Consider the following 21,297-nt stretch of genomic DNA (forward strand, 5'->3'; position numbering starts at 1 on the left):
CGAGGGTCCCAGTCTGACACGGGTCGAAGTGCCAGCTCCTGGCCCCGCAGAGCCGCCTGTCCCACGGCAAGCCCGGAGAAATGCCCGGGGAGGGGCTCGGCAGGAGACCTGACGGGACAGTAAGCGATCCGCACCGAACACGGGCGACGCTGCCAGCACTGCCGGGCACAGCACCTTCCGGTGGCAGTCCTCCACCAGCCCGTACCAGGAAGACTCTGATGCCCGCAGGAGCCCTTGGGAAGGGTTTGACGGGAGGCCGCGGTGCGGACCGGGAGATGGCGCCTGCCCGGCCCGGGCAGACCTCGCTCCAGTCCTCTGAGGTGCCGCTCCGCCCCCCCGCCCCCGCACTGCGCCTGCGCCCGCGGCCGCGCATGCGCCATCCCCTCCGCCCGCCCGCCCCCCCGTCCCCCCGTCCGGCGCGGAGGAGATGGCGGCTCCGTGAGCGGCGTGGCACTGCTTCGCCATGAGGAATCTGCGGCTGCTGCGGACCGGCGGTCGCCGCCCAGCCGCCGTCCCGGGCAGCCCGCAGTGCTTCTGCCTCAGCGCCGAGCCCGGCACGGTCCTCGTGTGCTCACAGCACGGCCTTCTGGAGCTGGGCGCCGCCGGCGACTCGGTTAGAGCCGCCGCCGGGCGCACCGGGAGCCGCGGCCGCTTGTCGCTGTCAGGCTCGGGCCAGGGCTGTGGCTTCGGGGGAGGGTGCTGGGGGCTGTCGGCTGCAGGCGTGTCGCTAGGGGCGGCTTTGGGCCGCCCGTTGCAAAGCGGCGATGATGCGTTTGGGCCGCCGTCAGCGGGAGCGCGTCGGCGCCCGGCGGGAGCTGGCCTCCGGGCGGGTCGCGGCTGCCCTTGGCTACGGCTCGCTCCTTGTAGCGGCCTTTGCGGGGCCTGAGAGCCTGCTGCTGCTCCCTGCCGCCGCTTGCTGCTGCCTCACGGTGCCTAGGACGTTGGCTGTGGGGCTGCACTGTGATCTTAGCGGCTCGAGTGATTTGCTGTGCTTTTAAAATACGAAGTCTGCCTGCAAGAGCGTGGTTGTATTTGACACGGGTCATCCCCGTGGTGTAGTCTTAAGCGTGATCCGGCAAACAGTTGCATCACAAAACAGAAACGAACAGGCAAAGGGATAGTGAAGAGTGGACGAGGAAGCTTTTGGAACTGTGCTGTAGGGAAGAAAGAAAACCTCAGAGCGCTAAATAAAAAACTGCTATTGAGCCATGAATTCCTGTTAGAGCTGGGTTGCAGCTGGGTTGCAGTGTCTTCTTTGGAAACACACTATGTGATTTCAAGGCATCTATTGCCTCTCAGTTTGTTCAGTTCTGAAGTTAGCTGACAGCAGAGCTTTTGGGCTTTCCTGGGATCTTATTTTTAAAAAAGCGGGTTTTCTGAAAATCTTCATTGTGGTCTGTTTGTGAGGACTATCGGCTGAAATCCTTTTAGAATTAAAAAAAATAATTCTGAAGCTGCTAAATATGTCAGCTTCCTTTTCCAGCTTTGGGGCGGGGGGTGTGGATTATTTCAGGTCTTTATTACAGTGTTGTTTTTCCCTGATGACTGGATGTGTAAAAACATTCATGCAACTAAGCTGGAGAGAGCTAGTTTAGCCAGAACTTCCCTTTTTTGCTGTACCTGAATGTGCATCCAAATTATTTTCCTTTGAATGTTTTTATATGCCATGTCTGTGAAGTCTGAATGACCCATTGAAAGTATTGGCACACTCTAGCAGCTACTCATTCACCTCTTTATGTTGACACTACGTGGAGAAGTATGAAAAGGGGGTTGAAAGATGATTAGAACAGAGACAAATTGGAAGTTGTAGTATTGCCATTTATTATTTGCTCTCTTATGTGAGTTTTCTCATTGTCTAGCGATTTTAACATAAGAGAACCTTCACAGTTTCCTATGGATAAGTGAAGATAAGTACGTGCACATTGGCTGTTTCTTGGTGCCATTCACATACTTACTTCTGCTGTGTAATGCTTTGTGTAACTGCAGTAGGATGAAATATAACCATGGATGTTATTCTGTCATTTCCGCAAAAATCCCAATGAGATGATGTGTAGTTAATAAGTCATTGGTCTCTCTATTTCAAGGTGACAAGAGAAGTTTCCTTGACTGCGGAGGGTTTCATGCCTGAAGATGGAAGTGGCTGCATTGTGGGTATTGAAGATCTTCCAGAGCAGGAGTGCGTGTGTGTTGCTACAGCAGCTGGAGACATCCTACTGTGCAATCTCAGCACGAAGCAGGTAACGTGGCAGGAAAGACACAACAGTACTGAGGGATTTCCAAGGAAAGGATGACACTTTTAATTTCTTCAGGGGGCAATTGTGTATTTATTACATACTGAGCTGTGGTTAGTCTCCCTGTTCTGGGCAGGTGAGCTGATTTTTGTGGGAGCCTTCAGCAGGATTAAGGACAGAATATACACTCTGTAAAAGAACTGGCATTGAAACAGTGGCTTGCCTGTTCACAGCCCTTGTCCTGTATGTTTGCTCAGAGGACTGTTGGCACACATCCAGCAGCACAGGATCCACTGGACAGTCTTACAGAAATAGGATATTGCTGAGACCAGGTACAGAATAAAGTAATCCATTCAGAACTCACACTGTAGCTACCTTTTTATTATTATCAGTCAATACAATGACATGACTTAAGAGAGGAGAAAGTGTTGTGATTTGAAGAATATTTGGATTAAAAAGCCCTAGAAAACACTAAAGGGAAACCAAAATACTTCAGCTGAGTAAATATGGCAGGAACTGAGATACCTGCTTTCTGTTCCTTTCTTAGTGTCAGATTTGTACGTTTGATTTGCAGATACCCCTTAAATATACAATCAACTGTATCAGAAAAATGTGTCCAGCATTGCAACTTAAGGGTCATAAGGGAATAGAGATTGACAAAAGATGTGATATGTGAGACTTTTATTGCACTGATAATATGGGTCAGAGTTGAGGTTTAACTTCAGATACTTTATTTCAAGGCTTTTTGGCTTACTTTATCAATTTTAAAATGTTGTTCTTTTGGTGCAGTCTGGGCACCAAGAAAGAAGTCTTGAAGGTTACTCTGCTTGTTCTGAAGCCTTTTGCATGTGGGTGATGGTTACTCTGCCCACTGGTGCCCAGTCCCACTTTGTGTACCTGAAAAGATTGTGATGCCTAAGCTTAATTCCTTGAATGGCATCACCTTGCTGTTTATCACAGTTGTTCTATTCCACGCCTTTTGCAAATCAAGATAGCAGTGCATGACACAAGTTCTCTGCCTGCTGCTGTTGCTTATATACTCATGATGGCTAGTGAAACTGGCCCAGTTTTTCATGAACTTTGAAGTTAGTGCAGCTGTATACAGTTGTCAAGTTCAACATGCACAAGCTGATCAGCTGATGTTTCAGTGGATATAGTGTCTCTTAACTGCATGTTGGAATTCTTTAGGTAAGAACCATTATGTCTGTGTTTTGTGACTTCAGTATGTTTACCAATGTAACCCCAGAGCTGATCAGGCAATACTAACACTATACATGTTGACGTAAGACTGAGAGTTGCAGAATAAAGCTCTTATTAAAACTGTATGGTAGAAAATGCTAATCTCTAGATTATCTGGGCTCTCCTACAAAAATGTTCTGGAACCATCTTTGCTTAGAAATGTTTATTTTGTTTCATTCAACACAAAGGGTAAAGTAAGGCTTGTGACTTTTCTAAGTAGGAGAAGATCTCCGTGCCTTGGTGACTGATTACTTTTGTGCTGAGTTGGTGCTGCACTGGTGTTCCTGCACTTCTGTGATCTTATTTTGGTCTTGCAGGTGGAGTGTGTTGGAAGTGTGGACAGCGGTCTAAATACCATGAGCTGGAGTCCTGACCAAGAGCTTGTTTTGCTTGCAACAGGTATCAACAACAGCCTGTAAGCTTTCTGCCTTAGGAGTGAAACTTGCTATGGCCCAAGTGTAAAACACAGTTAAGTTTAAGATAGAAGAAACAAAATACAAAGTTATGAAACTGGGACTAAGACTTATAGAGGAAAAAAACCCCACCTGATCCTTTATATGAGATCTCATTTCATGATCCATGAGGTGCTTTGGTGATCCAGGCAGAAGCTGTTTGGGCCCCAAAAGCTGAGTTTTATAGAGCAGCAAGTAGTCTTTCGGGTCTTTCAAGGAAGTATATTTGATCTTGCCTCTAAATCATAAAGAATGTTACTTTATATCCCCATTTGATTTCTTAGTAATAAAAAACTGCTTCTTGTCCTTTGGCAGGAAATGTGTCACAGGCTTAACTTAGCTACACATGTGTCTCACCTAGAAAATAAAGTTAGCCTCAAGCAAAACAGGATCACAGAATGCTTGAGGTTGAAAGAGAACTCTGGAGGTCACCTATTCCAACCCCCTTGCTCAAAGCAGGTGACGTGGAGCAAGTTATGGGAACTGAGCCTAGTCACATTTTGGATATCTCCAAGGATGGAGACCCTATAACCTCTGTGGGCACCCTGTTCCTGTCTGTGACCACCCTCACAGTAAAAAATTGTTTTCTTATGTTTTAATTGAATTTGCTGTATTTTAGTTTGTGCCCATTGCCTCTTGTACTTTCACTGGGCGCCACTACCATTCTGGCTCTGTCTTCTTCACTGTACCCCACTTCCCACATAAGATACTTATACACACTTATGAGATTCCTCTTGAGCCTTCTCTCCAGAGCAGTCTGACTTCTCTCAGCTTTCCCTCATGTGACAGATTCTCCAAACCCTTAATCATCTGTGTGACCCTTTGCTGGACTCATTCCAGTATGTCCTTGTCTGTCTTGTACTGGGGAGCCCAAAACTGGACTGGAGCCAGCACGTGTGTGTCACCAGCTCTGAGTAAAGGAGAAGGATCACCTCCCTCAACCTACTGGCAACACTGCTAATGCAGCCCAGGGTGCTGTTGGCCACCTGTTCAGCAGAGGGCTGTTGCTGGCCCATGTTCAACTTGGTGTCCCCCAGGAAACACAGGTCATTTTTTTGCCAAGCTGCTTTCCAGCCACTTGGCTCCCAGTCTGTCCTGGTGCCTGAGATTATTATTTTCCAGGTGGAGGACATGGATTTTCCCCTTGTTCAGCTTTATGACGTTCTTGACAGCCCATCTCACCTACGTGACAAGGTCCCTGTGAACAGCAGCCCAACCTTCTGATGTACCTGCTACTCTTCCCAGTTTTGTGTCATCTACAAACTTGCTGAGGGTCCCATTCTCCAGGTCATTCATGAAGGTGTTAAACATTGGCCCTAGTATCCAGGGGCATGCCACTGGTGACTGACCTCAAGCTGGAATTTTTGCCACTGACGGCAAGCTTCTGAGCTTGGCAGTTGTCCTGGTTTCAGCTGGGATAGAGTTAATTTTCTTCCTAGTAGCTGGTACAGTGCTGTGTTTTGGATTTAGTATGACAAAAAAGTTGATAACGCAATAACGCACTGTATTTTTAGCTATTGCTAAGTAGTGCTGATCCTAAGTTACGGATTTTTCAGTTTCCCATGCTCTGCCAGCAAGCAGGGGTAAAAGAAGCTGAGAGGAAGCATAGCCAGGATGGCTGACCAAAAATAGCCAAAACGATATTCCATACCACAGAATGTCATGCTCAGGATATAAACTGAGGGGAGTTGGCTGGGAGGGGTGGATCACTGCTTGGGCATCAGGCAGTGGGTGGGAAGCAATTGCATTGTGCATCACTCTTCTTTTCTTGGGTTTTATTTATCTCTCTTTTTGTTATATTCCTTTTTATTACAATTACTATATTTTATTATTATATTTAATTTTATTTTATTTTAGTTATCAAACTATTCTTAACCCATGAGTTTTACTTTTTTTTCTCTAATTCTCTTCCCTGTCCCACTGGGAGTGGGGAGGAGTGAGCGAGCGGCTGCATGGTGCTTAGTTGCTGGCAGGGCTTAAACCACAACAGAAGTTCAGCTGATTTTCAGTCCCCTTCACTGTCCTTTTATCTATGCCATCCTTCATGAGTTTGTCTATGATGACGTTAGGGGAGACAGTGTCAAAAGCCTTATTAGAATCAAGATAAATGACATCCAGTGGTCTCCCTGTATCCACAAGTTAGTCATCTCATTGTAGAAGGCTTTCAGGATGGTCAGGCATGATTTCTGCTTCATAAATTCATGCGGACTGCTCCCAGTCACCTTGTCCTTCATATCTCAAGAGTAAATGTTTGAGAGTACCTAGTACTTATTTTTAAAGTGGAAAGAACTTTTTAAGTTTAGGCCAGGAAGCATGTTTTTGAAGAGAAAGATACTTGAAAGTGGTGTTCTGTTCCAGTTTTGAGATTTTCTGCTTTGAAGGATGTGTTCTCTTTAGTATCATATTACCATTAGAAATATTTCTATAGCCAAGTCTGTGACAGAACAATGGGACAACACAGGAGAAGAATGAGTTTTTATTTGCTGGAGATACCATTACCAATATTGTATTTAATGTCTACCCTGCAGGTCAGCAAACGCTTATCATGATGACAAGGGATTTTGAACCAATTACTGAGAAGGAAATCCACCAAGATGAGTTTGGGGAAGGTGAGAGGTGCACTTAAATGAAGTTGTTCAAACTGATGTCATTGGTGTGTTGTAAACATGTAGAAAGTAAAGAAATGGAGCTGAGCACTTACTGGGATTCAGGAGACATTTTAGACTGTAATGCTGCTGGATGGCTGAAGGGGAATGCCAATGTTTTGCTTGTCAGCATGAATTCAAGTAAGTTCCCTGTACTAGAGGACTTTCTGGGCTACATAAATTTTCTTCAGGTTTTTAGAATTAAACTTGGATGGAAGATGCGGGTGGCTTGAAGCTGTGGTTATATTTATCACACTGTGCAAAGTAGTGCTGTAAATCTTCCACGACAATGATTATTTCTTCTTTAGGAAAGTTTGTTGCTCTTGGCTGGGGTAAAAAGGAGACACAGTTCCATGGATCAGAGGGAAAACAGGCAGCACATCGCAAACAGACGGTATTATACTACTTCTCTTATGTTAGGCCCATGCTGTCTCTGGAAAAACATTTATAGAGTTTCTGTTATTCCTGCAATGCCAGCTTGCCACCGCCTTTTTGGTAGTTGCCTTCATAGGGTGCTTCTGTTTGTTTCTGTTATCTGAAATCCAGCGTTTTTCTCCTTCTCCTAATTCAAGATAACATCTGTGAGTACTTAGAACTGTTCGTACAGAGCTCAAAGCAAGATTTGCAAGTGGTAGTGCTTGCAGAGGTAAAGTCACGCTTAAATCAGCGTGACAGATTTTGCTGAATGTGTGCTATATACTCAGGTGTTTGTATGACCAAGAGAAATAACAAGTAGTCTGGCTGAGAGGAGCAGAAAGAACAGTAGTTTGAGCTCCCAGAAGGCAAAAGGAGTAGGATTTGGGCTACTCACCATCACCAGTCGTGTGAGGTAGCTCCATGTGCCTGCACATTTTAGCTCTTTGCTCTTTTGTCTGACACTTCCTTGTTTGGGTCTTGTTTTCTCTACTTTTTATTTGGTGAAAAGTCAGGTAGCTAAAAGCACTCCACTGCTGGATATTTATTCTTGTGTTTAAGTTTCAAAATTAAAACTGTCCACTCTGGCAGACAGAGTGCAGACACATGAAATGTGGCCCGTTCCAGCTTTACTGTTATGAAGGACAGGATGAGGCTTGGCTGTATCTGGGAAAATATGCCTAGCTTGACAAAAGTTAAACCTTTGAACACCTGCCTCTTTATGGGTATTCTGTTGAGATTTTATTTTTTTTCCTTATGTTGTTCTACCTCAAAGAACACTACTTTTCATCCCACCTTCTGCCTGCCTTACAGACTGTCTGGATGGCATGCCTTTCCCACCTTTCTCCTTCCAAGGGGTTGTGACTCCAGGCATCAGTCATGAGCAAACCCTGATTCACCCTTGTGTCCAGCTTATGCACAGCTGGTCTATAAGCAGACACCCTGGTGGAGGGGAAGGACAGCGTGTGATCATGTGAATAGACAGTCATATGCCCTTGCAGGAGGAGCAGATTGAATTTACAGGCAGTTTTAATTCTAGTGTTTCCTAAAACAACATTCTGAGTAATGAATTTTTAACTTTGCAGCCTTAAGATTTTTTAATGGATTGACTTCATGCCAAGGCTCTTGAAAGAGCTGGTTTAGCAGTGCAGTTTGTTTAGACAAAGACAGCAGTTGCCTTCCTAAGCTTTGATGCAACTTTCTGTTGTGTGACTTCAGGAAGTGTCACCTACTTCAGCCTGGGATGACAGCAGGCCTCGGGTGACGTGGAGAGGAGATGGGCAGTTTGTTGCAGTGAGTGCTGTCTGTCCAGAGACAGGTATGGAACCAAACTTCTTTGAAATACCAACATGTGTAAGAGGCTTCTTAAGCAGAAGCTAGGGAAGGCAAGAACTGGCTGGTGTTTGTGGTCTCTTGGGCACTTAAAGCAAGGGTGAATTGAGCTAGTTAATTGCTCTTTTCTCTGTTTTGGTGTTCTCAGAGGTATTTTATAGACACAATTTTCTGAACACTTTCTTTGCAGTTTGGTTTTCAGTCCAGTGAGAAGCCAGGAGAGGTTACTACTGGGTAGTTACTATCTTAACTGCTTCTTTCACCAGCGTTAAATCACTGCTCAAGCTCTAAGCAATCTCTGATGGGCTTCCAGTGCCAAATGGATGAATCTGGGTTGCCATACCCACTGTCCCTCATACTAGCAGTTTGGCCTTGCACACTTTTGTTTAAATACTGGTAATGCTTTTCCCCAGGTTTTGCCCTAAAGCCAAAGAAGTGATGAGCACATTCATTTATTCTAAGACTGTAGTTGATGTCTTCCATGATAAATACTACTAAGCAGTTTAAATGTATTGGTCAACATATTGAGCTGCACCAAACTGCACTGCTCTTCCACTAGTTTGGGTTTTTACCTTCAGTACTTCGGATTAGGGAGAATCTTGCATTTATGGGAATATTTTAATATTTCTGTGGTGAAAGCTGGAGATGGAAATGGCTATGACTGAGCTATATCAGACTGAAATTCCCACTCATTTGCTTTAGAGTCACTCAGTTACTATGGCAGAACTGCCTGAGACAGAATAAGTTTTCACCCCGTAAGGTGTAGATGAGAAATCTCCTTTTTATTAATGTGCATCAAAATTTGCTCTCCTACCCTCATAAAATTAGAAAAGTCTCTTCCCAGTGCTTTCTTACACCCTTGTCTCATTGATCTCTCAACCTGTAGGTGCTCGGAAGGTCCGAGTGTGGAGCAGAGAGCTTGTGCTGCAGTCAACAAGTGAGCCTATCTCAGGATTAGAGCAAGCACTGTCCTGGAAGTGAGTAGCAAAGCAGTCTGCATGCCAGCAACAGAGTGTTGCTTTTTATTCCCTTGTCACAGTCTTTTATCAGCATCAGTTTAATTTCTCCTGTGTTTATTTTTCCTAAAACTTGAAGAAAGCTTCCTTCTGATCCAGCATGAGGAAGAGTAGCTCTTTAAACCCTGAAAAAACTTAATACTTGCATTATGTGCAGGAGGAAGGGATAGATTCTCTGCACAGTCTCAATGTCAAGTGGTTTTGGACTCAACTGTATAAATAGGTGTATTACAGGTCCCTTTGCCAGTGCTGACATTTACTTGCTCACCTGAGGATGTCATGAGCCTGGAAAATGTCTATGCTGCACCAATGACTTGCACAGTGCTGAGGAAAACACATCCTCTGCTCCCCTTTTCTTCATCTCTCTGGAGAAAATGTGAGATCATTGGTGTTTAAAATGACAGCTAGTGATTATGTGAGCAACCACTTTTCATTTGGCTCTTTTTTTAAGGCCCTCTGGAAACCTGATAGCATCCACGCAAGAAAAACCCAACAGACATGATGTGGTTTTCTTGGAGAAGAATGGACTTCTTCATGGGGAGTTCACCCTGCCGTTCCAGAAAGGGCAGGTCAAAGTAAGTGCTGTGCCTGGGCTTCTTTGATTAGAGTGTAATGGAGAGGAAGACTAGATCTTTTCCAGATTCCAGGAGGAAGTTTTTAACTTAACACTTAGTGCTGGTCCTGATGAAAAAAGTGACTTGAAAAGTCAACAATGAAGAAGCCTGTGGAGAAGATGCAATGCCTTCTGCAGGCCCATAGTACAGAGACAAGTAAAGGGCGATTGTGGGCCTGGGGTGCTTCTGGCCCCTGTGTACTTTCTACCAGGCAAATGCTTCAAAAATGCTGTTCAGGATGTCAGCTGTTGCAAGAGTGGGGTGAAATACTCACATGATCCCAAATAAGAGAAGTGAGAAGCTACTGCTAGGGTGTTACTTCAACTTCTGCCTTTGGATGCTGAGAGGTCTTTTGGCAGATGCTTCCTCAGTGCCAAGGAAAGCAAAGAGAACACTGCTGTCATGTTTGTGGCTGTATTACCTCCTCAGCTGTGTGGAGCCACTGTGACAGGTTCTCCTTCAGGATGCTTTGCTGTTGGGAGCTTTGCAATACACGAGAGCTATGTTAGTGTATTAACCCATGCACCTTTCATTGTTGAAAATAAGGAGGAACTCATGGTCTTGCAAACCAATTGGGAGCATACCCACCCTACAGAGAAGCAACTGTATCAGTGAGAGCCATGTTTGTTTCTGCAGGTTAATGAACTGCTTTGGAATGCGGATTCTACTATCCTGGCTATATGGCTGGAAGACTTGAAGGTGGAAAACTCCAACCCAAACAGTTACGGTGAGAGCACTGTGTGAGGCTCTGGCTCTTATACTTGCCTGCAAATGTGCTTAGCAGTGGGTATTCCTCTGCAAGTTAGGAAACGCTGAGGAGGCCTGCCTACAGCTTTGAGACCCCTGTGCAGGTTAGGAAGAACTGGTGGTTCAGCCAGAGCTCAAAGCATCTTCCAGGCTGCTGTAACTGGAAGTGGTATTAATGGAATGCTAAAGTTGTGAGCCCTTCATAAAACATGGGTGCCTTCTCATAAGGGGAGTTCAAAGAATTCTAGGATTGACTCTTTTGCATGAAATCTGATGTTAAGTTTTCTTGTGCTGGGTGTTGTATGACATGGCCTATGGGCTGAAGGCTAGAACTATTATTTTCATTACACTTAACCCACCTGTAGAAGAGCAGTGGTGGCGGGGAGGGTTTGAGATGGGTCTCAGGTAGTCATCTGTAGTAACCATGTGTTTTTCTATAGTTCAGCTGTGGACCACAGGGAACTATCACTGGTACCTGAAGCAAAGTCTACATTTTGGTAGCTTGGAGGAAAATCAGTTGGTGTCGCTGCTGTGGGACCGAGAGAACCCATATAGACTGCATGTACTCTGCCAGGGTTGGCATTATCTCTCCTATGACTGGCATTGGACCACAGACCATGGGGTGGGGGAGAATAGCCAGCATGTGGCAAATGTGGCTGTCATAGATGGAGGTAAGCAGTGGGACTGCTTTATACCTGTAGGGTCAGAAGAGGTGGCATAGCCTTTTGGATGCAGACTGGATGGGATTATGGTATTTCTTCTATTAGCTGCTCTTTCTACAAAGCTGTTAGTGAGGGGGGACCATGTAATTGATGGACGCTTCAGAGCTGGTTCAGTGGAGTTGTCATGGTTTAACCCCAGCCAGCAAGTAAGCACCATGCAGCCACTCACCTGCCTCACAGTGAGGTGGGGGAGAGAATCAGAAGGATACAAGTGAGAAAACTTGTAGGCTGAGATAAAGACAGTTTAATAGGTAAAGCAAAAGCCGCGCACACAAGCAAAACAAAACAAGGAATTCATTCACTGCTGCCCATTGGCAGGCAGCCATCTCCAGGAAAGCAGGGCTCTATCACACCTAACGGCTACTTGGGAAGACACGCCATCGCTCTGAACATCCCCCTCTTCCTTCTTCTTCCCTCAGCTTTTATTCCTGAGCATGACATCCTATGGTCTAGAATATCCCTGTGGTCAGTTGGGGTCAGCTGTCCCAGCTGTGTCCCCTCCCAACTTGTTGTGCACCCCCACCCTACTCGCTGGTGGGGTGGGGTGAGAAGCAGAAAAGGCCTCAACTCTATGTTAGCACTGCTCAGCAGTAATGAAAACATCCCTGTATTGTCAACACTGTTTTCAGCACAAATCCAAAACACAGCCCCGTACTAGCTACTATGAAGAAAATTAACTCTTATCGCAGCCAAAACCAGCACAGGAGTTAACTGCTAAGGGCACAGCAACTGTTTTTTCCTGTAATGTTGTTCCTACTTTCAATAAAAAACTTACAAAGAGCCTCACTAACATTTGGACTGGGTTACAGCTTCGGTTTTTTTCTCTTTTCTTCCACAGATAAAGTGCTTGTCACAGCGTTCCAGCATGCTGTGGTGCCTCCACCCATGTGTACCTATGAGCTCCAGCTCCAACAGGCAGTTAATCAGGTTGCATTTCACACAGATCCCAAACATAGTGGAGACATGGCTGTCCTGGATGCTGATAACAAGATGTCTCTGTACAGATATGGTGAGAGTGCGGTGCACTGTCTTGTAAAAGGAAACCCTCTGTCCCTGAGAGCTGTACCCTAGGGGACTAGTAGGGTGATGGTCACTCAAGGCTTTAGTAGTCAGGAGCAATATACATCTGGTTCAACTGTGGATTCAAGCTTAGTTCTCTGATCTACATTAGTTTGGGTGGCACAGGAGCATTTTGGTGATGCCTTGGCTTTGTGAGAAGGCAGCATTCAGCACTTGGCTATTGCTTATGCTGGTAGTATCCCCCTGCCTAGCTTTGGCTTGAACAGAGTGCAGCAAGTGGCATCTTGTGTAATCTGTTTTGATGGCATGTTGCTGAGTGGCACTGGAGATGTCTGGAAGTAGCTACCTAGGTTCTATCTGAGGCACCCAGCACTTCCCAAAGCAGTCCTATATACAGTGTAATATTCAGTGTGCTGTGAGACAAGAGACCGTTGCTGCTGTCTGAGTTTTGTACTGTGACATTACGAGGTAACTGTGTTCCTTGGGGTATTTGTTAGTGAGGGTTAGGTGTTGGCTGTACATGTAGGGATGGTGTTTTCTGGCTTCTGTAATAGTTTCCTGTAGTATCTACTTTTTGATAAGAATGAAGATGGAAGGAGCTGTCTTGGCAGTATCTCTAAATTCTGCCTTGTTCTGTGTTTGCTAGGACAGAGCACAATGAACGACCCCACTGTCAGATTTGGAGTTGTGGGTGGAAATGGATTTAAAGCAGCTGTGGAAACACCATACCTGGATAAAACCTACAGGTAATATAGAACTAGTACAGCTGTAGTGGGGAGAAAAGGGTAGTGCCTAGCTGGATGTTTTAGAGGTCCCAGCTCTGACCACTTGTCTCAGGATTTTGAAAAGGTTGTCAGGTAACATGATTTCATTCTGCTGACACTGTGACTGCAACTAGTGCTAAGGATTGGGCAACACAGGGGACAGTTCATCCTGAGAAGTGCTGTTAACTGAGGTCTTCATCTAGTGGGAGCAGTGACTATCAGTGACAGCACTGAGGTAGCCTTTCCTGTGCCTGGTGGTCTTGACATTGTGGTGCTGCACTTTGTGGTCCTGCTCCCAGAGCCAAAGGAATGGCTATGTAGTGCCCAGGCCTGTGGTCATGGCACACTGAGCAACAAAGCTACTTGCATGGCAGGGACAATGATGAGGTAAAAAAACCTACCCTGCTCTACATTTGTTCCTATACACAGTTAGCATGGGAGCAATACTGTCTAGGAAAAACAAATGGGGCTTCCTGGGTATTGTCCTTCATCTCCAGCCCAGCCTGTGGCAGGATTCATGGTTTGGGTGATTGTGTGTTTGTGCACTGGAGCCCATCTAGCCATGCTGTGTGTCTGAACAGCCAGGCTGTGCCTAGGAGGACTTTCACCTCTCCAGTGAGGTGGCCTACTGAAATCAGGTTCTATTTGCTTCCCAGTCTCTTTTATTTTGTGACAGAGTTCATGTGGGCAGCGACAACAATGACGTGATGAATCCTCTGGGGCTCCGATTTCTCACCTGGCTGCCAGATGACAGCTTCCTTGTGGTTGGTCAGGGTCAGGATGCTGCTCAGTCCATCCTTCACCATCTGACTGCAGTGCCTCATGTGGCTGGAGCTAAAGAAGAGTGCCTAAATTTACGGTAGTAGAGATCTGTTAGTTGTGGGTAAAGTCTGAGAGTGCCTCTGGACAGTGCCTAGAAGGAATTAAGTCTCTCAATAGATGTGCAGCCTGGAGGCTGCGAGTTGGGGAATTTGGCTCTCTTCCTGAAGCAGAATCAAACAGCTGATGAAGCTGCCTACTGGTCAGCACTTGCCTGTAGTCCTAATGCCTACGCCCAGCATGACAAGAGGGGGTATGGTAGCATGCCTGTGTCAGTCCAGGATAGCTCTGTTCCTTTGTCTGAATTCAGGCCCTTGGGGGACTGAATTCCTCCATTCTACCTTTTGGCCACCATTATCAAGGTCCAGAAGGGGACTGGTAGCCCTTGTTACTCCTGTCCTCCTCTTCCTCACCTGCTGGGCTTTGTGGGGTCAGTTGAACTAAAACCACATCACAAAAGGAAGCCACCTGGGTTACAGAAATCTGCTTCCCAAAGGGATCCTGAGGGTCGCTTTCTGCAACACTTGCACATCAGAGACAGGCTGATTTGATTATGAGCTGTAGATTAGAACAAAAGAAGTGTTGGCTCTGCAGAGTGCTGTAACTATGCAGACAGTGACTAGCAGGGCTAGGCAAATGCCTGTTGGCTGGAGTTGCTAGTGCTCTGTGGTGCCAATGTCAGCTGACATAGGTGTGAAAAGACTGCAGAAGATCCTTACATGAACAAGGTATCAGTCCATGCTGGAGATGTGCATCCTTCCGTCTGGCCACAAGAAATGCAGGATCTAGGTGTTAAATGTATCTCCTGTGACTGATGTTCTGTGTCTTCTGTGTCTTGCTCCAGGTTGTCCTTGCCTGTAGATGGAGAAGTGATCAGCCTATGCTGCAGCCCAGTGACCAAAACTGTAGCTCTGCAGCTGGCTGATAGACAGATCCTGAAATACCTCTGGGGTAAGCTGGGCCTTGTTTAAGTACCTGGTCTGAGGTGTAGGTATTACAGATTTCTGAAAAGGTTTAATGAGGCGATTTGACTTTCAGGGACATAGGTGACTCTTGCTGGTAGTCGTTCCTGCCTTTCACGCTCTCTCTGCTCCCAGAAAAGGGCCAAAATTAGTGATTTGTGTCAGAAAGCAGTTCATTTTGTTGAGAATGACAATTTAGACATTATGATTTGAAAAAAAGATGACTGGTTTAGTGATTTCAGAGGTGCTGACTGACTGCCATGTCCTTGGCACTTCTCTCTTGTTCTACGGAGCAATAAAGATGCTGCTGAGCCCCTAGAAGTTACCATCTTCTTGTCTGCTGCGTCTTTGACTTTTATGTCAGCATTCCTCCTCTCTGTCAGATAGTGTAGCTAATTGCCAGCTCTAGTTTTCTTGAGATACATGTGATGTGGTTGTAATGTCTGAATCTTTGGTTGGCTGGAAAATAGTTTGTCCTTCTTTGTTCGTTAGAGGCTTCTACTCCGGTCCTTGAGCCCTGGCGGACTAGCAATGGCTCTGCTGTTCAGTTCCCCTACCCTTGCGTGGAGACTTCTATCACGAAGATCAGTGGTGAAGTAAGTAAGACTGTGAGCAGATTAAATTCCCTACTCAGTTGTTCTCTGTGTCAAATGCGCACTGTGATCCTCTGCCCCGGGTCCAATAATACTTCTTAACAGCCCTTCTTCATAAGGCCCTATGCAGAGCTGAGAGCATACCATTCCTTGTCTTCTAGAGCATTTCTGTTGGCTTGCAGTTAACACCCAATCTTTCCACTCTATGAATATGATGAACAATGTCATTGAAGAGCAAGAAATTTCATATTAAAATTTCCAGCAGCCACTGCCCTGCTCTTCTTGAAAACAGCATTTTTATTTGTTATATCTGAACTTATTGTATTAGCAAATATGGCTGTTACTGTATATATATATTAGCAAATATTGAGTTACTGTATATCACCTGCTACTGGCGTTTTGTATTGGTCATGGTTTCTTAATAGTTACAAAGCTTAAGGAACAACTAGCTATTTTGCTAGTAGTTTCATGGTTTCTTTCCTTCAGAATGCATCCAGGTGAGTGCTCTATGGAGCTGCTTTGCTCTGCTCTGTACTAGTGCTTTTCCTCTGGTATTTAAAAAACTAAATTATCTGGCATGGTTTCTTCTTCCATTTTATTACTGTGCAGTTTCTCTTACAGGGTAGACCAAGCTGGGTTTCCAGCCAGAGTGTTTTAAGACACTTAAGTAAGCCCTCCTGGTATAGAGGTTGCATGACTTCCTGTCCAGCTTCTCTAAGTAATTCACATGAGGTACTCAGTACCTAATTGTAAGGTACTTCAATCCAGTGCTAGTCAGTGTTGTGAAATACTGGAGGTTGTGATACTTACACTTAGAAGCTTATACTTGTCATCCTTTCTATTTACAGGAGATGATCTTGGGTCTCACAGATCGATGCCGGTTTTTTGTTAATGATACTGAGGTACCAAAGTTTTTGCCCCTCATCGCATCCCCTTTTCCTCTGCCAAAGGCAGCTTTCCTGTTGCACTCTATACAGCGATAAACTTCATCATTTTTCTACAGGTCGCCTCCAACATCACCTCATTTGCAACATACAATGAGTTTTTGTTGGTGACAACCAACTCCCACACCTGTCAGTGCTTCTGCTTGAAGAACATATCAGTGAAAGGTAAATACCAGCTCTGGCTGCCTGCTGCTTGCAGCTCATGGCCATTGTCTTGGAACCACAAGGTCTCCCCACTTTTCACACCCAAACCTACTGTATTTGGGTCGCTCAGAGCAGCTGCTTAAGAGACAGAGGAAGAGAGCTGCTTTCAGAAATCTGTCAGAGAGCAAGGGGCACAGGGAACTGTCTTATGTATCACATGCTCCTCCCAGGGAGCAGGATTTGTCCTGTAGTTGTTGTCCCTTCACTGTTTTCAACAGCTTAGCCCTGCATTCTCTCCCTCCCCTCTACGTCCAAAAGGCTCCAACTTACTGGTCCTTTACATCTCTCAGTGCTCCTCTCATCTGGTCTGTTGAGCTTTGTGATCCTGTTGTATAGAGGACATATCTCTACTTTGTATACAGCAGTGCTTAGCACTAAGAGATCCTCTTCCTGTCCAGAACTGTTGAAGATCTCTGGTGCATTGTTGACTCAGTTGGTCCAGTACAACCTTGCAGGGCCACATAGGAAAGCCTGACTGGGGCACATGGTGTGCCATGTATGTTGATAAATATGCTGTCTTCAGCCCTTCAGGCTAGCCTGAGCAGTGCTGCTGCACCCAACAGTGAGACCCTTCGCAAGGTGGAGCGAGGTTCGCGTATCATCACCGTTGTGCCCCAGGACACAAAGGTTGTGCTGCAGGTCAGTGCTCTGCCCGTGTCTGCTGAGGTCTGCTATCAGGGGGTGTAGGGGAGCCATCTCGGTGGGCAGCTGGTTAACCTGCAAACAGTGCATGCAGTGCTACAAAGCTGCTGCCCTGTAGTACTGCAGCATAGCACCTCACAGATCTCCAGCTGCCTGGCTGGATGTGGAGGGATTTTGAGCATGCCTGTGGGAGTTAGATTCAGCACAGGCAGCTAGGTATGTACAGAACTGGGATGGGCTACTCAAATTCTTAATGGCTGAGGTAGTGTAGTGCTACATATTGTGGCCTCTCACTGTGAATCTCTGACTTGCCTCTTAGTAACTGCTGTATTTGCTAGCAGCCTTCCATTAGCCTTGGCACTAAGTTTGTCTGAAGTGCTGAGCTCACTCTTCAGAACCAGCAGAGGTTCACAGAATGGAGAAGGATGTAATCTGAAAAGCATCTCTGGAGTTGTGTAGCCCAACATCCTCCTTGGAGCAGGGCTAACCTGAAACGTTGATGAGGTTGATGTGAGTCTTGCCCAGTTCAGTGGAGTTGAGCCTCCTAAGGAAGGAATGTTTCTGAGCTGAGAGAATTTTCAGATTTTTTTCCACACGTGTTGAAATAGCATGTGTCTTGAAGTCAATGAACAGGTCCATGTACCTACAAGTAGTAGACAGGCCTAGAAAATTGGCCAGTCCTCACTTTGCCTTCAATATAGGCAGAGTAACTACAAATAAATAATTGTGTGGACCTTGCATTATAGATGCCAAGAGGAAATTTGGAGACTGTTCACCACCGAGCTCTGGTTCTTGCCCAGATTCGGAAGTGGCTAGACAGGTAAATGGCACTGGTATATTCTGGTCTTCCCTCCCCCAGTCTGAGCTGTTAGAGGCTGGCTGGCCTGGTTTTGTTGTGCTGAAGGGAGGGAAGCTAAACTCAAAGGAATTGACTTCGTAAGTGGGAATGAAACTGTTTCTGGGTGTACCAGCCGGAAGTCCAGCTTTCAGCAGTCCCAGGTGCCTCTCACTTCACCACTGAAGGGCTTATATGTGTGCTGAGACTGTGTGAGTGGGATAAATCTTCACTGGCTCCATTCTCCAGACGTGTCAGTTACTCCATGATGAAGCTTGCTGTGTTTCATGTTTTATTTGTTTAACTGATTTACATTGAAGTTTGCTGAAACAGAAGCTAGTCCATTAGATTAAACTGTAATTCTCTGCTTTAAGAGAGAAAAAAAAAATAATGCAAGGCCTGTATGGCTTCCTCAATCTGGCATGCTGGTCTGCCCACTGCAGAGGCTGGCAATGAACAGGATTGGCCTTGCACGTTTTTTCTGGAAGGCAATCTACACAGCTTATTGCCTAGGCTGTTCCCTTCCCAGGGGGTCTGTGCTTACCTCTAGTCAGTTGCCTTTATGTGCAGATACTGCACCTATCCACTATGTAAACTATCCCACCTGACTCATTCCTCCAGGCTTATGTTCAGGGAAGCATTTCAATGTATGAGGAAGCTGCGAATCAACCTCAATCTTCTTTATGACCACAATCCCAAGGCAAGTATGCCCAGTTCTGTTGTGTTGTTTTCCATAATCATCTGGCCTAGAATCCATTGACATTGAACAGTGGGCTCAAAAAAGTAGATGGTGCTGTCAGTTCTGCTTTCAGCAGAGATGGCTGCTCTGCACTGCTGCATCCTCTGCAGGCAGATCAGATTTAGCATTTCCTTCGTCTTGTGCATTCGGAGAAGGTCTTTGAGTTTGTTTTTTGTACTTAATGTACTTCTTCAGAATAACAGTAGTAATATTCATTTCAGGTATTTCTGGAAAATGCAGAAACCTTTATCAGGCAAATAGATTCTGTGAACTGTATCAACTTGTTTTTCACAGAACTGAAGTAAGTATAATTCTGCAAATGGAAGTGTGCATGTAATCAGTGGTGGTACTGATTTTGTCAAAATACTGGCAGCCCTTCAATGTGGGTGCAAGGAGTCAGTCGGAAATCTGGCATGTTGGGTCATAAAGACTTGACTAAGCTCACTAGTTTCAGGGACAGTCAGAGTGTCTTGTTGGGAATTCCAGCTTGCAGGCAACCATTAGATTTTTCCAGCAAGGGATTAGTACATCTGACTGCTTTGACTTGTCTACTAATTTGCTGTACAGGAGTAAATGTGATCAGAGGAAGTTTTGTTCCCTCATAAAGAGCAGCAAGACAGCACTGCTTTATCTGAAGCCAGAGGCCTAGATACTTTCTTAGATTCCCAAATTAGGTCCCCTGACTTCTTTCTCTAAGTTTGAGTGACAAGAGGCTTTAGGGCATTAGTAGCTTCAGGACTTCTCAAGCTTGCTGAAGTAAATAATTGTTTAGGAGCTGGAGCTATCATTTAGCTGTTCTGTTTTATTTTCAGTTTTGACCTGACCTTAAATCTTTGTCTAGAAATAAAAGCAAATGGATTAATTTTCAGAAGTGCTCTGCGCTCAGCATCTCCCTAGTGAATTTAGTAAAAGACAGCTGTATCTTGAAAATTTTTTGTGCAACTAAAGTATTTGTTCTGACCCGTTTTTTTCAATGCCTCTCTTGGCTGAGAATCAGTTGGGATGGATAAGAGATATTGGAGAGCTTTCTGATAGTGTGGCAGGTTGTGTGTCAGTACTGAATGACATATGAGCTATTTTGTTGAGTAGTTCTTTTCTGCATGCATTTATGTTTCTTAATGTTACTGTCTTTGTGCTGGGCTATTTAATGGATCGTACTGGTATTCATGTTATCTGTTTTTATTTAGAGAAGAAGATTTCACAAAGAGTATGTACCCATCTCTGAATGGTAGCAGTAATGTTCAACCATGCCAGCATCCTGATCAGAAAAAAGTAAACGTCATATGTGATGTGATGAGAGTTGCCATGGAACACATTGACCCTCAAAAGTGAGCATTTTCTTATTGTAGGTGAAGGAACCACTAGAAGGATTCCTATAAGTCATTTGCAGAAAGTGAAGCTGTCCTTAATGTCAGTTACTTTGCTTCAGATCATCTCAGATGAGCCAGTGCTCCTCAGAAGTTATGTAGCCATACTTTCCGTCTGCTGTGGATGCTGTCCTGAAAACCACAGCATCTAATAATTCCACAGATAGCCATACAACTTTTTACAGGATGCTTATAAGGGTTTAAGAAATACACTCAACTTTGGAACAGGCTGTGTGGCATAGGGGACAGAGAGACATGAGCAAGATTGTCATCTCAGGGAGATATGCTGGTGTTTTGGAGCAGCTGGCCTTTTGGAAAGATGTTGCTGTTCCATTTGAGACTGAGTTACTTCTGTACATCTTCAGCTGCATATTTCTGAATTACTACCTTTTTGGTAACCATCCTCCTTGGATGAATCAAGACAAGACAAAGAAAGGATGGGAAAATAGGATAATAACAGTGGTTAGTGAAGCAGTGTTAAACCATTGGCAGCTTATATGTGAAACAGTGGGTAGAGGAGCAACAGATGGTGGGTTGCTGCTGAATCCTGAAAATTTAGACACTTTTCAACAAACAGTTTCAGAAAACAAAGCATCCCCTTAGCGGGGAAAGCTATTTTGAAATAGTATGTGTGAAATGTATGACAGTGGAAATAACCTCCTAGAAAGCTTTCCTTTTATAAAAAAGACCATTTTTGTGCCAAATTTGATTTGGAAAACTGTGTCCTGCTGTCTGAGCTTTCAGAGGGACGTGTTCTCTCTCCATTATGCTAGCTGGGCATGGTAAGGAAGCTAATTCTACTCAGAACACACCTCTATTCTTGTGACATGTTTGGGGACACATGCTGAGTAGAAATACTTTTCTCATGTATTCTATTCTCTTCCCATTTTTCCTGCCTTCCTTTAAAGAGACTGAAATACCTGAGTCTGGGATTTTTTTACTAAAATGTAAACTAGAACTTGCACAAGCTGTGCTAAAATAGGAATAAGAAGTGTT

The 21,297-nt window shown here is 45.1% G+C and overlaps 1 protein-coding gene across 2 annotated transcripts in view; it reads left to right on the forward strand.

Annotated features, from left to right (window-relative positions):
- The first annotated feature begins 404 nt into the window (after positions 1 to 404).
- ELP1 (elongator acetyltransferase complex subunit 1) overlaps positions 405 to 21,297 on the forward strand; it is a 31,644-nt gene continuing 10,751 nt past the window's right edge. The window contains exons 1-22 of one of the 2 annotated variants that reach the window (XM_049796423.1): positions 405 to 613; positions 2,085 to 2,237; positions 3,788 to 3,869; positions 6,451 to 6,531; positions 6,876 to 6,961; positions 8,200 to 8,299; positions 9,200 to 9,290; positions 9,781 to 9,904; positions 10,580 to 10,670; positions 11,131 to 11,361; positions 12,251 to 12,421; positions 13,079 to 13,178; positions 13,873 to 14,055; positions 14,860 to 14,966; positions 15,470 to 15,573; positions 16,419 to 16,472; positions 16,574 to 16,679; positions 17,242 to 17,357; positions 18,107 to 18,180; positions 18,817 to 18,895; positions 19,156 to 19,235; positions 20,122 to 20,262. In XM_049796423.1, the coding sequence (XP_049652380.1) occupies positions 464 to 613; positions 2,085 to 2,237; positions 3,788 to 3,869; positions 6,451 to 6,531; positions 6,876 to 6,961; positions 8,200 to 8,299; positions 9,200 to 9,290; positions 9,781 to 9,904; positions 10,580 to 10,670; positions 11,131 to 11,361; positions 12,251 to 12,421; positions 13,079 to 13,178; positions 13,873 to 14,055; positions 14,860 to 14,966; positions 15,470 to 15,573; positions 16,419 to 16,472; positions 16,574 to 16,679; positions 17,242 to 17,357; positions 18,107 to 18,180; positions 18,817 to 18,895; positions 19,156 to 19,235; positions 20,122 to 20,262 (2,504 nt within the window). In that variant the 5' untranslated portion in view covers positions 405 to 463. The remainder of the gene's footprint in view (positions 614 to 2,084; positions 2,238 to 3,787; positions 3,870 to 6,450; positions 6,532 to 6,875; positions 6,962 to 8,199; positions 8,300 to 9,199; positions 9,291 to 9,780; positions 9,905 to 10,579; positions 10,671 to 11,130; positions 11,362 to 12,250; positions 12,422 to 13,078; positions 13,179 to 13,872; positions 14,056 to 14,859; positions 14,967 to 15,469; positions 15,574 to 16,418; positions 16,473 to 16,573; positions 16,680 to 17,241; positions 17,358 to 18,106; positions 18,181 to 18,816; positions 18,896 to 19,155; positions 19,236 to 20,121; positions 20,263 to 21,297) is intronic. The other variant, XM_049796424.1, reaches the window with a different exon arrangement.

This window comes from Accipiter gentilis, chromosome Z, assembly GCF_929443795.1.
Source record: "Accipiter gentilis chromosome Z, bAccGen1.1, whole genome shotgun sequence".
Taxonomy (NCBI): domain Eukaryota; kingdom Metazoa; phylum Chordata; class Aves; order Accipitriformes; family Accipitridae; genus Astur; species Astur gentilis.